We start from the raw sequence: 12,741 nt of genomic DNA, 5'->3' as shown, positions 1-12,741 counted from the left end.
GCAGAAGCTGTCTCCTTTCTCTGCAGTAAGAAAAGACACAATAAGCCTGAAAAAAGCCAGTTTATTTTTATCTCAGAGGTTCCTGTGGGCTATGACTCTTAACAAGGAAGTCAGAGACTTTATAAATGTGAAGCAGCCACCTTTCAGAAGAATCAAGGAGTAACATGTTCTAACAAGTCAAAAAGGTCATCTCGGTGAACCCTCCAGTCTTTCCCGCCAGCCATCACCCCCTGGTTTCATTTCCTGTCTGTCACTGTCCATGTGTGTGTGTGCATTGGGGGAGTTTATAGGGGAGTTAGAGTTTTAATTAGTAGAGTTGTTCACTGATGGCTCATAATTGTTTATCTGTAGCTAGAATCTATTTATTTATAGCAATTCTCCCTGAGTATGGGAAGCTGGCCCATGTTTTCTGTCAATCTGGATCTAAGAACCCAGTTAATTTGGGAATTGTTCATATTTTTAAAAAAAGTTGAGCTTTTGTGATAACTCCTGCAATAGCAGGACTTGATTTCCAATGCTCCACCCAGTGAGTGTAACAAACTTTGGGGCTTGTTTGTGAGGTATTACTAAATAACAAAGGTGAAGGAAAGCACCGGATTATGTACTGCAATTAAAACATTGCACTGGAATTAGCAAAGGATTTCTTGGCAATGGCAGCATTGTCAATGTCAGTCTCAAGGAAACTTTCAAAGCTCAGGTTGGTTGAATTGGTGGTAGTTGGTAAACTGGAGGTAGCATTGCCTGGTAACTCAAGAAAGGCAGAGAAATTCAACTGCTAACATAGAGGAAGTACTAGAGAGGCCAAATACTTCAGTTACCGAAGCATCAGAATCAAGCGATATTCAATTATAGTAAAAGGAGCTTTAGGATGAGGAGAAAAATTAAGAAAATGGAGTTGGAAGAAAAGGAGAAAGAAAGGGCAGAAAAAGGTAAGGCAAGGGATTTGGAATTAAGACAACAAGAAATGGAATTAAAAAGGATGGAAATTAGAACATTCAAATCAGAATTGCAAAGAGAAGAGAAAGGGATGAAATATGAATATTAGTTTAAAAAGCTGCAGTTGAACATGTAGGCTGATGTAGACCTTGATAGGGAGAATATTGGTCATAATTTGAAGTCCAGTAAGAAAACGTTTACATTTGCAAAATGCACTATCCCAGCAAGGTATAACAATAAAGTTGGATGTGTGAACCTCAAAGTTGTCATTGAAATTCAATTCTCTTTAGGAATGGAGAGACTTATTCCATTTGAGTTATTTAATTGTTTTTACTGTCTGTTCCCTCAGCCACTAAACTTTGAAGAGTATTCATCTTACAAGTTAAAAATCAGCGCCACAAATCCGGAACCACTTGTGGAAGGTGTGGCGTATAACTCAAGCTCTTTCACCTTCCTGATTGTTAATGTGACTGATACCGATGAACCACCACAGTTCTTAGAATCTTCATATCGAAAATGGATATTAGAGAATGCCTCCAGGGGTGATATCTTGCTTAAAGTGGAAGCCAAAGATCCTGAAGGTGGTGAAGTGAGGTACTAAATAGTCAGAATCTGCTTACTAAAACATATTTAAAGGTTTACACAAGCACAATGCTAGTGGATATTCAAGACTAGAGCCTCAAAGGAATTCCTCTTTTTATTCATTCATGCTAGGCAGCATTTGTTGCCTATTCTTAATTGCCCAGAGGGCAGTCAAGAATCAACCACATTGCTTGGGTCTGGAGTCAATGTAACCCAAACTAGGTAAGGATGCCAGTTCCTTCCCTAAAGGATATTAGAGAACCAGATGAGTTTTTCCAACGATCAACAATGGATTCATGGTCATCATTACACTCTTAATTCCAGGTTTTTATTGAATTCAAGTCCCCCACTGGACACAAGCATCTAAGATTGGACATTTGCATAATTATTTTTCAGAAAGTTAGCTGCAGCCAAGAGAGATGTACAGCTGCTTACATAACAAACTTCAAAACCCCAACAACTGCTGAAAGCTAAAATAAAACTCTGGTTCTGTAGGAGCCTGACTGTACCCATTCATGCTGCTTTTCTTGTTCTAACATAGAAAAAGAAAACCCCAAGGCCTCACAAGCTGTTTACTTTATTGTCTTGGAAGAGACAGCTTTCCATCTATGGTTTAAAACGTCTCTTCCAAAAAAAAGGACAATATACATCTCTTTAAAGCCTAGTATCATCATAGACTTTTTATCTGAAGTTTCTGTTTTCTATTAGTTAACCAACTGACTATCCATCCTAATAAACCATCTCCAACATTTGGGCTTGTATCTTATTAACTAGCTTTTTGTGCAGTATCTTATCAAATGACTTCTGCAAATGATGAAATAGAATGTGAAATTAACTATTGAGAAACATAAAAAATGACCAGTAAGAGCTTCTGTAAGTATGCAGAAAGAGAAAGATTAGCAAATACAAATGTGGACTCATTATAAGCAGAGACAGGCAAATTTCTAATGGGAATAAGGAAATGTCAGAGATATTAATCACTATCACAGATGTAAATGTAACTGGCCTGTAATCTCATGCTTTCTGTTTCCCTACCTTTTTGAGTAAAGGAGTTATAATTGCAATTTTCCAATTTAATGGAATCATTCCTGAATCAAGAAAATTTGGAAAATCAAAATGATATATCAACTATCTCAGTCATAAATTCTTTAAGATCCCAGGATGAAGGTCATTGGGACCATACACTTGTCAGTCTGCAGTTGCAAGAATTTTCTTAGTAACACATCGCTAGTAATTGTGAGTTTCCTCCCTCTTTTCCATTTCCTGATTAATTACTGCTTCTAGAATGTCATTTGTGTGCTCTATAGTGAAAGCCAATACGAAACTCTTGTTCAAATCATCTGCCATTTACTTATTTTCCATTATTAATTCACCACTCCCACTTGTGTGATTTAATGTTAAATTTGTTAATGCTTTTCTATTTTAAATTTTGTTTTTATGTCTTTGGTTAGTTTCCTCTTGTACTTTAATTTTTCCCTACTTATTAATTTTTTGGTCATTCTTTGCCATATTCATATCCTGTTCAAACTTCTGGCCTGCCACTTCTCTGCAAAATTATATGCTTTTTATTTAGGTTTGATTTTTTTAACGTTTTTAGTTAGCTATGGAGAGAGTGGCTCCATCCCTTGGAATTTTTCTCTCACTCTATAGAATGTATCTGTTCTGTATATTCTGAAATACCTATAAATGTCTGCTACTGAATCTCTATTGACCCTTTGTTTAAGCTAATCTGCCCATCACTTTAGCTGGCTCTGCGTTGAGACCTTATTCATATTCCAACAAGTAGTCTTGGACCCATTCTACTCTTTCTTGTACTGAACACAAAATTCAAATATCTTATAGTTACTGCCTCCTCATTTGCTTTGAGACATTTAATTAATTCTATCTCATCGCTCATTACCAGTCTAGTCTGTCCTCTGGTAGAGTCCAGAAAATGCTATTCCATGAAAGTATCCCAAAAACATATAAACTGGAATAGATTGCACTTTCCCTAGTATTAATGCTAGTGCCCCATGAACTGGATCCAACTTCTCCCACACCAGTTGTTTAGCCATGCATTCTAATCTGATTTGCCATGTGTCAATATGTATATGGCTCAGGTATCTAAGATTACTATTCAGGTCGATGTGCCTGAAATCTGATATCCTTGGTAACAGCATCTAATATCTGAGGTCATAACCATTAAACTGTGACTTAGATGTTTGGGGGCATATTTTCTTGATGCACAATAGGTTGCCTGTGGGTTGAAGATCAGGAACCTACACCCAAGAGCAGAGCTATTTTTATACTTATGCCAACAGGCAGTGACAGGCAGAATAGCAAAAGGGTGGAGCAAATTCTCTGTGAACACAAGAAGATTTTTTTTTAATTGAGGAGCTGGTGTGTATGTCAATGAGTAGCAGGATATGAATCATTCTTCTGTGACAAGCCTGATAATACATTGTATGAAGTAGGTGATATTTCAGTGCACTGATGCTTTTGACCAGCCAGGTTGGATTATTATTGGAATCTGGTGGGATAAGCCTGCCACTGAAATTTAGAATTCTTCCCATTTTAACCGTCTGTTGCCCAGTATCCTTAAATATGGTCATTACTCACAATGTCATGTGCTTTCACAGTGGTCAATGAGAGTGAGCTGCAAGCATTTTGTTGCTTTAGCAGTATCTGTATATTAAGGGAAGTTACAATGAAGAGAAATATTCTAAATTGAAGTACTACATTTAGTAACTTCTTTTAAAAATCATTTTATCCTTTAGCTGTTCTTTTGTTGTCAGAGTACCATTTCAGATTTTTTGGGAAAATCTAAACATAACTGTTTAAATTTTACCATGTGCCTGATGCTGGCAGATGGAGATTATTTGGATTGAGAAATAAAACCAATGATCTGCATTTGATTATTTAGATATAGCCTACAAGATCCACTTGAATGGTTCAGGATTGACTCTAAAACTGGAGAAATCTTTGTTAAGGATGAATTGGATGCAGAAAAGCAAAAATATCTTAAGATCACGGCTGCTGCAATGGAAAAAGGTAAGAACTATACACTCGTGCTTTGAAGAGGAGAATAATAAGACTAAATGAACATTAGGATTGGAGTGGGAGTAGGCCACTTGGCCCTTCAAACCTGCTCTCCCATTCAACAAGATCATGGCTAACCTTCTACCTCAAATCTAGCACCCTTCACTTTTTCTACATCCCTTAATTTCCTTAAATTAAAAACAAATTTGAGGTTACACCAGAGATACCATTCTCCATTTCTGATCATGGTCAACATTATGGAGGAACAACAGGGAATTAATATAACTTAACAATGTTCTGTGGCAACACATGTGTATGATGGGATTTCAAAACACAATGATATTACATTTTGTTCAGGTTTCCACCACCACCACAGAACAAAAATTGTTCTTAACAAATTCACAAATTCTCATCCTTGTTTTTAAATCTCTTCATTGCATTTTTCTGTTATCTCCCCTAGGCTCACAACTTCTAATCTATTTGTGTTCCTCTAAGTCTGGCGTCTTGTACATTCCCAATTATAAATGCTGTGTATTTGGTAACTGTGTCCCAAATTATCCAGGCCCTGAGCTCTGGAATTCACTCCCAATACTTCTCTACCTTCTCGCTTCATTTTTATTCTTTAAGATTCTCCTTAAAACCTACCTCTTTGTCCAAGCATTTATTTATTTGAACAAATGGGCTTGACTTTCATCACTGAAACCTGTCTTGAAAATTGTAAGTTTCACATCTCCATCTTGGAAAACACCAGTTCATAAGATGGGATATTTATTGAAGGGAGCTTGGTGCCTGCTGACATCAGGTCAACCAACTCTGCAAAGGTTTGTGCAGAGTTTCAAGGGCTGAAGACTGTGGAGACAGGACTTTAAAAAAACCCACCTCAGTACTGTTCATCTCAGCTGTTTCAAGAAAAAGACCAGCAGTTCACACCCCTCAAATCCATATCCTCCACATGCCATTTCTATATTACCTCCTAATCAACACATACATGCCCATGGCTCCTTATAGTTTCAATGCTGATGTATGCCGCTCCTCCCATCACGCACAGCCCCCCCCCCCAAAAATTGGGCAACCCCCCAACTCATTCCAAAGTATGGTCATGCAGACGTCATCATGACCCCATCATGCCCCCACGACAAGCTTGTATTCTTGTCCAAGAGCCCAGACACCATTCAATTGTTGAAACAGTAGCACCCCAGCTTGATTGGCAGCTCTAGTTGTCTAATATCTCAATTTTACATTTTTATTCACAGAAGGTTAAGTGATCTCAAGTCCCCTGCTTTTGCAAATATTGCAGCTTAAAATATCTGGACAATTGATGCTTTTATTACACGGTGGTAGAAGGGAGCTTTATAAAACATATTCATTTTAACATATTGGAAAATTATAAACAATTCTCTTTCAAAAGAAAACTTTTTTAACACAAGCAACTGTCATGCAGTCGAGATTTTTTGCTTCTATATAGTGTTTGATTCGGCATTAAAGTGCTATACCTTAGCATGGTGGGACGAGGAGGCAAGGTGAGATTTTGGGGGCATACTTTGGCATGGAGTGAGTGAGGCAGATCTTTTGATCTCAACTTTCAAAGGTTCCTTCATACATGTTATTGTTCATCCCTGACGAGCGAAGAATCATGACTCTTTCAAAATTTGGTTCAACTCCATGAACATTGCGGAGAGGAATGCCACACCTATTTCTGTAATGGAGCCAGTTGGGTGTGAGCTTGCAACATGGATCAGCCCTAAAAGACAGTCCTGAAGGTCTGAAACCCCAGGCATAGTGTCAGAAATCCCACAGTTGGTTCCCAACCACCATTTTTAAAAACGTTACCATATCTACCTGACTTAGTGAAATTCTAAGCCTTCTCTTGATGTGGCTCATTATCATATTTTGCTGTATAATGCTCCTGTGAGGTGTCTTTGGCTGTTTCATTATTTCAAAGGTGTGATTTAATTATAAGCTGCTATTATTCAGTTTGATTTTATTTTGTTCCAAATATTTTTGATTAATACAATTTAATATGTGCTTACATGATGACATAATTACAGATCAAGCTTTAATCCATGTGTTTAAAAAGATATTTTTAAAGCTACGGTATTTTTAAAATGTTACTCCAGATTATTTTCTTCGGTTCAGGATTACTTTTCAATCTGTAAGTAGAACTTGCATCCTCACGTATCAAAATGTGACTTTAACTTCCCAGCATTTTGCCTGTTTTATATCAAGTTTTGAATGAGTCATAATTCGAGAATTGTCATTAAAAATCTAACTGGTTCTTCAGGGAAGGAAAAGTTCCAGACTCTACCTGGTCCAGTTTTAATGGGATCCCAGTTCTGCCCTAATGTGGTTTTCTCAGCTGCTAAAATGTCTTACCATACCACTCAGTGTACATAACTATTTCACCATCATTTCAGGGCAATTATGTATTGAAAATAAATGGTGGTTTTGTCAATGATCCCACAACCTGAGAATGAATAAAAACTTGACCTTAAAATAAAAAGTTATACCTCTTGGTATGTCATGTTAGTTCTTTATGACTTCTAAGATCATGTCTTGCCTAACACAGTATCAGCATTGTATTTTAAGACTCAGAGTCAGCTTGCAGATCAACTTGGCGCAAATCAGTGCATGGATTGTTTAGCCTTTTTGACAAGACACAAATGTGAATATGAAGCACAACACTCATGTACAGTAATCTAAATTTTAATCTAAAGCAAACTGATAAAAAAATTAATCATATTTCTGTTTGAAACCAACATGACCACAGCAAATACTTCAGAGTGATTCATGCAGAATCTGATCACTAACCAACATCACATCCAACTCAATCTAATTTTAACAATTAGTAGATCCTCCTCCTCCACATAACTGTCTCTTGATTTTGGCAGCAAGGACTTCAGCTGCCTTGGCAAAGTTTGAACTTTCTTTTACACCCCACCTTATTCCAGTCTGTCCAGTGCTCCTCTATCTCCCTCACCCTAGCCCAGTCTCTACTCTCTCCAGTGCTGCTCCATGCCCACCCCACGCCAAAATGTCTCTTTTTACTGATTCTGCAGAGTTGGTCCTCCAGGGTAGAAATGACCACCAAGTTAGTTTTCAACTGAATTGGATTGCTAAAATCAGAAATTGCTTACATGCAGTTTACCCTTTGTGACGTTCTGAGCTCTGTGTCTGCAATAGTAATGGTCTCTTACACCTCCATGGAATTGCTTTGAAGTGAGGAGGCCAATCACAAAGCAAGAAGGAGGAAGAGATTGGGAAATAAAAATAAATATAAATTGGAGAATTCAAGGACCATTCCTATGCTTTGAAACTTTCTTATTAGATACTATTTTCATTAAAACAAATAGTTTGATTCACCTGCTCATGCCTCTAATTTTCCATTCTGTGAAAAAAAAACTTGCCTCTAATCGGAGTTTGTCATTCATTCAATACTTTCTCACAAGGAATGCTGTAGTAATGGAAAAGCCCTGATTTTATGTGGTACAGCAGCAGAAAGGTCTCTCCAGTAATTCAACTAAATGCAATACATTTTGATAATCACCCTGCATCTTCCAAGTGTTGCATGTAGACTCAGTGTTCAGCTATAATGCATAGTGCCCAGTTTCTATTATTATGTTCTGACTCATTTTCATTTTTGTTGTGAAATATCCTTCTCCTGTCTTCCTCCGCCCTTCTTCTTAGCCACGAATTGCTAGCTGAGGGAAAGGTCAAAGTCCATCTAATTTGTTTTCTACCATCCTGAGAGACATATGATACCAGGATAATTGTTGACTAATAATAAAAGACAATGTCTATCAATTAGTCCACAATGCACCTGTATACTGGGAACAGGCTGCATTAGAAAATATGGAAGGAATGGTGTTTGATAAAGTAGCCATTAGAGTAAGCGGGCTTCCTACTTCCATTTCAATATGTATAGTAGGAGATGTCATATCTATTGGGAATGCAGAATAACAAAAACTTATAGTTTTCTCATTAATCAGCATCCATTAAAACTTAAAGATATATTGAGGTTAGGAATACTGTGACATGTAACTCATCGCCTGACTCCTGAATGCTGTCTACCATCTGCAAGATACAAGTCAGAAGTGCAATAGAATTCTCCCCACTTGCCTGGATGAGTGCAGCTCCAACAACACTCAAGTAGCTTGACAGCATCCAGGTTTAAGCATCCCACTTGATTAGCACCATATCCATCACCTTCAATATTCAATCTATTCATCATTGATGCATATTTGTATCATTATGTGCATGTACAAGATGCACTGCAGTAATTCTCCAAGGCTCATTTGACAGGATGTTCCAAACCCGCAGCATCTAACATTTAGAAGATGCATGAAAATACAAACACTGTGAGCACCTCTCCAAGCCCCATGTCATCCTGACTTGGAACTATATTGCAATTCCTTCACTGCCGTTAGGTCAAAAACTTGGACACCCCTTCCTTAAAGCATTGTGAGTCTATCTACAACCTAACGTCAGCAGCAGTTCAAGAAGGTAGCTCACCGCCACTTTCTTCAGAGCAATTAGGAATGGCTAATAATTGCTGACCTCGCCAGCAACGCCCACATCCCTTGAACGAATAAAGATACATAAAGACTGATTCATCAGTTAATGATTGTTCTTAAGTTAGTTGTATTTGGCTATCGTCCCCATATATCAACACAACGAAACTCATAACTGTAAGAGTATGATGAAGGATTCTTTTGTATGAGATAACCACAATAGTTTAAAAAAGGATTTGCTCCCTGAATACAGGCAATCACAAGATTGCTAGATAAACATAATTACCTGTTTCCCTGACTCATCCCTTTTATGGGACCCAAGTCTGCACAAAATGTTTCACCCCTCAAGCATGATTTATTTTGAGCATAGGCCAGTGAGCCTTACCTTAGTAGTAGTGAAATTATTAGCAAAGACACTAAGGGAAAGGATTTACTTGTGTTTAGAAAATAATGGACTTATTAGGGATAGTCAACATGGCATTGTGAGGGGCATGCCGTCTCACAAATTTGAATGAGTTTTTCAGGAAGTAACGAAGACGATTCAGTGTAAGGCAGTGGGTGCAGTCTACATGGACTTTATTAAAGCATTTGATAAGGTCCCTCATGGTGGGCTGGTCCAGAAGAATAAGTAACATGGGATCCACAGTGTGTTGGATACAAAATTTGTTTGGTCTTAGAAGACAGATGGTAGTTGTGGAGGGGCACTTTTCTCATTGGAAGTCTAGGATCAGTGGTGTTCTGCAAGGATCAATGCTGGGACCCTGTTGTTTGTAATAAATGATTTGGATGAAAACGTAAGTGCTCTAAAATGTAAATAAGGCTTGCAGTTGGCACAAAAATGGTGGAATTGTGAATAGGAAGGAAGGTTGTTAAAGTGGGATATAGATCAAGTGGAAAGCTGGGCGGAGAAATGGCAGATGGTGTTTAATATGGGCAAGTGTGAGGTGATACATTTTGGGAGATTAAATGCAAGAGGAAAGTATACAGGAAATTTGCAGGACTCTGAGGAGCATTGATAAACAGAGGGATCTTGAAGTGCAAATCCACAGTTCCCTGAAAAGTGGCAACACAACTGGATAAGGTAGTACAGAAGGCATACAGCATGCTTGACTTTAGTGGCTGAGGCGTTGAGAATAATATTAGTAAGTCATGTTTCAGCTGTATAAAACTTTACTGAGGCCACACCCAGACTGATGTCAAAACTGTGTGACCTTGGTCTCAGCTCTGCTCTCTGCAACTGGATCCTCAGCTTTCTGACCCATAGGCTGCAATCAGTGAGGATGGGTAACTGCACCTCCTCCACAATAACACTCAACACCGGAGCTCCCCAGGGATGCGTCCTCGGCCCGATATCATACTGCCTTTACACTTACAACTGTGTTGCCAAATTCTGAATGAACGCCATCTACATGTTTGCTGATGACACCATCGTAGTGGGACGGATATCTAACAACGACGAGTGAAAATACAGAAGGGAGATAGTGGGCTTGGTGAAGAGGTGGAATGAAAACAATCTGTCTCTCAATGTCAGCAAAACTAAAGAACTGATCATCAACTTCGGAAAGAAAGGAGGAGAACACACCTCCAACTACATCAACGAAACTGAGGTTGGGAGAGTGAGGAGCATCAAGTTCCTCGGAGTGACGATAATCGATGACATGTCCTGGACTTCCCACATATATGTGACAGTCAATAGGCACGACAATGCCTCTTCTTCCTCAGGCGGCTCAGGAAATTTGGCATGTCCATAAAGTCCCTCACCAACTTCTACAGATGCACCATTGAAAGTGTACTGAATGGTGCATAACGGCCTGATATGGCAACTGCTCTGCCCAGGACCATAAGAAACTACAGAAGATGGTGTGCACAGCCCAGACCATCACGGAAGCCAACCTTACATCCATGGACTCTATTAACATTCCACGCTGCAGCGGAAAAGCGGCCAACATCATCAAAGACCCATCACACCCCGGTAATGACCTCCTCCAACCTCTTACATCAGGCAGAAAATACAGATGCCTGAAAACATACATGAGCAGGCTCGGGAACAGCTTCTTTCCAGCTGCTAGCAAACTGTTGAATGGATTCTAGCCTCAGATAATGTAACCTGTATGCCTGTAAGTCTTTTTGATCTGTACATTCTTTGCTTGCTGTGATCTGCCTGTACCGCTCATAAACAAAGCTTTTCACTGTATTTTGGTACAGGTGACAAGAAATCAATCAATCAATCAATTTGAAGTGTTGTATGCAGTTCTGATTGTGACACTCTATGAGGCTTTGCAGAAGGTGCAAAAGCGATTTAGCACAATGTTGCCTACTTTAAAGTGTATTACCTACATGAAGAGATTTGACAAACTTGGACTGTCTTCACTAGACTGTCAGAGGCTGATAGTCTAGTGAAGACAGGTCAGGACAACCTGACAGAAGTATATAAAATATTGAGAGACCTGGATAAGGTGGATAATCAGAGTCCTTTTCTCAGGGTAGTAATGTCAAATACTAGGGGGCATAAGTTTAAAGTGAAAGGGAGAACATTTAAAGGCAAATGTATGAAGCAAATTTTTTACACAGAGGATGGTAGATGCTTGGAATATGCTGCCAGGGGAGGTGGTAGAAGCAGATACAATAGCAACGTTTAAGAGGTATTTAGATAGACACATGAAGAGACAGGGAATGAAGGGATAGGGACCATGTGCAGGGAGATGGAGTTAGTTTGGAATGGTGGGCCAAAGTGTCTTTTTCTGTGCTGTACGGTTCTATGTTCTCTGTTCATATTGTAATGAAAGTTGTTAATTTACATTTATTATCATTTTTGGAATTTGGATTTCATGATAGAGGCAGATGAGTGTTGGATATTTCTGTGAGAATTTTCTTAAAAAAAGTCAGAAAATTCTTGTAGAACAGTGACTAAAATCATTTTTCAGAAAGCAAATAACTGCAGCTCCCCTGTGATGTTAATGGAAAGATGTTTATACTGTTAGGTTTAATAGAAGAATGTAGGATTTTGCAACTTTTTAATGCAGTACAGAAAATACTGGAGTTGAGTTCTGAAGCACGTTTAATTTGTTTCCTCTCCAAGGTGTTTGGGGCAGTTCAGAGAACCAGTTATCTCAGCAGAAGTGTTTAGTTTGTAAAGCTTCCTAACCTAGTCAGTTTGGTTAGAAATTTGCAATTTATTAAAACTCAGGCAGTTTGAAAGGACTCATTGAATTGTCTCCACAGTCTACAGCAAAGAAATTGTAGGGAGTCAGTTAAGTAGAAGCCTGAAGAGTTGAGATGGTAGTGAAATTTCTCTGGACTTGGGTCTCTTGCTAGCTGTCTTTTATATTTAGATAGCTGATTTTGTATTTTTCAATTGTGTAGTAAACTTCTGTTCTGTTGTCAAAGAAAATCTGCAGTAAGATCAATCAAGTCATGTTTCATTGTCTTGTAGTATTTAGATATGCATTTGTGATACCGAGGCATACAATCTTTGGGCCAAGTGCTGGAAAATGGGATGAGAATAGTTAGGTGGTTGTTTTTGATCGATATAGATTAGATGGGTTGTGGAGCTTTCTTCTGTGTTGTAGGTTGCTATGATTCTATGATCCTATGACAATCAGCTGAGATCATAACAATATGAACATCTGTGGCAATACTAATGCAGTGTACTATCCCAAAGTTAGTAGGAACTGCAGATGCTGGAGAATCTGAGATA

General features: G+C 38.5%; 1 protein-coding gene across 2 annotated transcripts in view; it reads left to right on the top strand.

Moving 5' to 3' along the window:
• The window catches only part of cdh17 (cadherin 17, LI cadherin (liver-intestine)), a 111,051-nt gene that overhangs the window by 80,439 nt on the left and 17,871 nt on the right, over positions 1 to 12,741 (top strand). For both annotated transcript variants that reach the window (XM_048595466.1, XM_048595467.1), the window contains exons 13-14: positions 1,286 to 1,530; positions 4,421 to 4,548. In XM_048595466.1, coding sequence (XP_048451423.1) covers positions 1,286 to 1,530; positions 4,421 to 4,548 — 373 coding nt within the window. The remainder of the gene's footprint in view (positions 1 to 1,285; positions 1,531 to 4,420; positions 4,549 to 12,741) is intronic.

This window comes from Rhincodon typus, chromosome 4 (genome assembly GCF_021869965.1).
Source record: "Rhincodon typus isolate 14 chromosome 4, sRhiTyp1.1, whole genome shotgun sequence".
Lineage (NCBI taxonomy): Eukaryota > Metazoa > Chordata > Chondrichthyes > Orectolobiformes > Rhincodontidae > Rhincodon > Rhincodon typus.
Note: the sequence above shows the minus strand (reverse complement) of the source record. Positions and strands in the feature narration are given on the sequence as shown.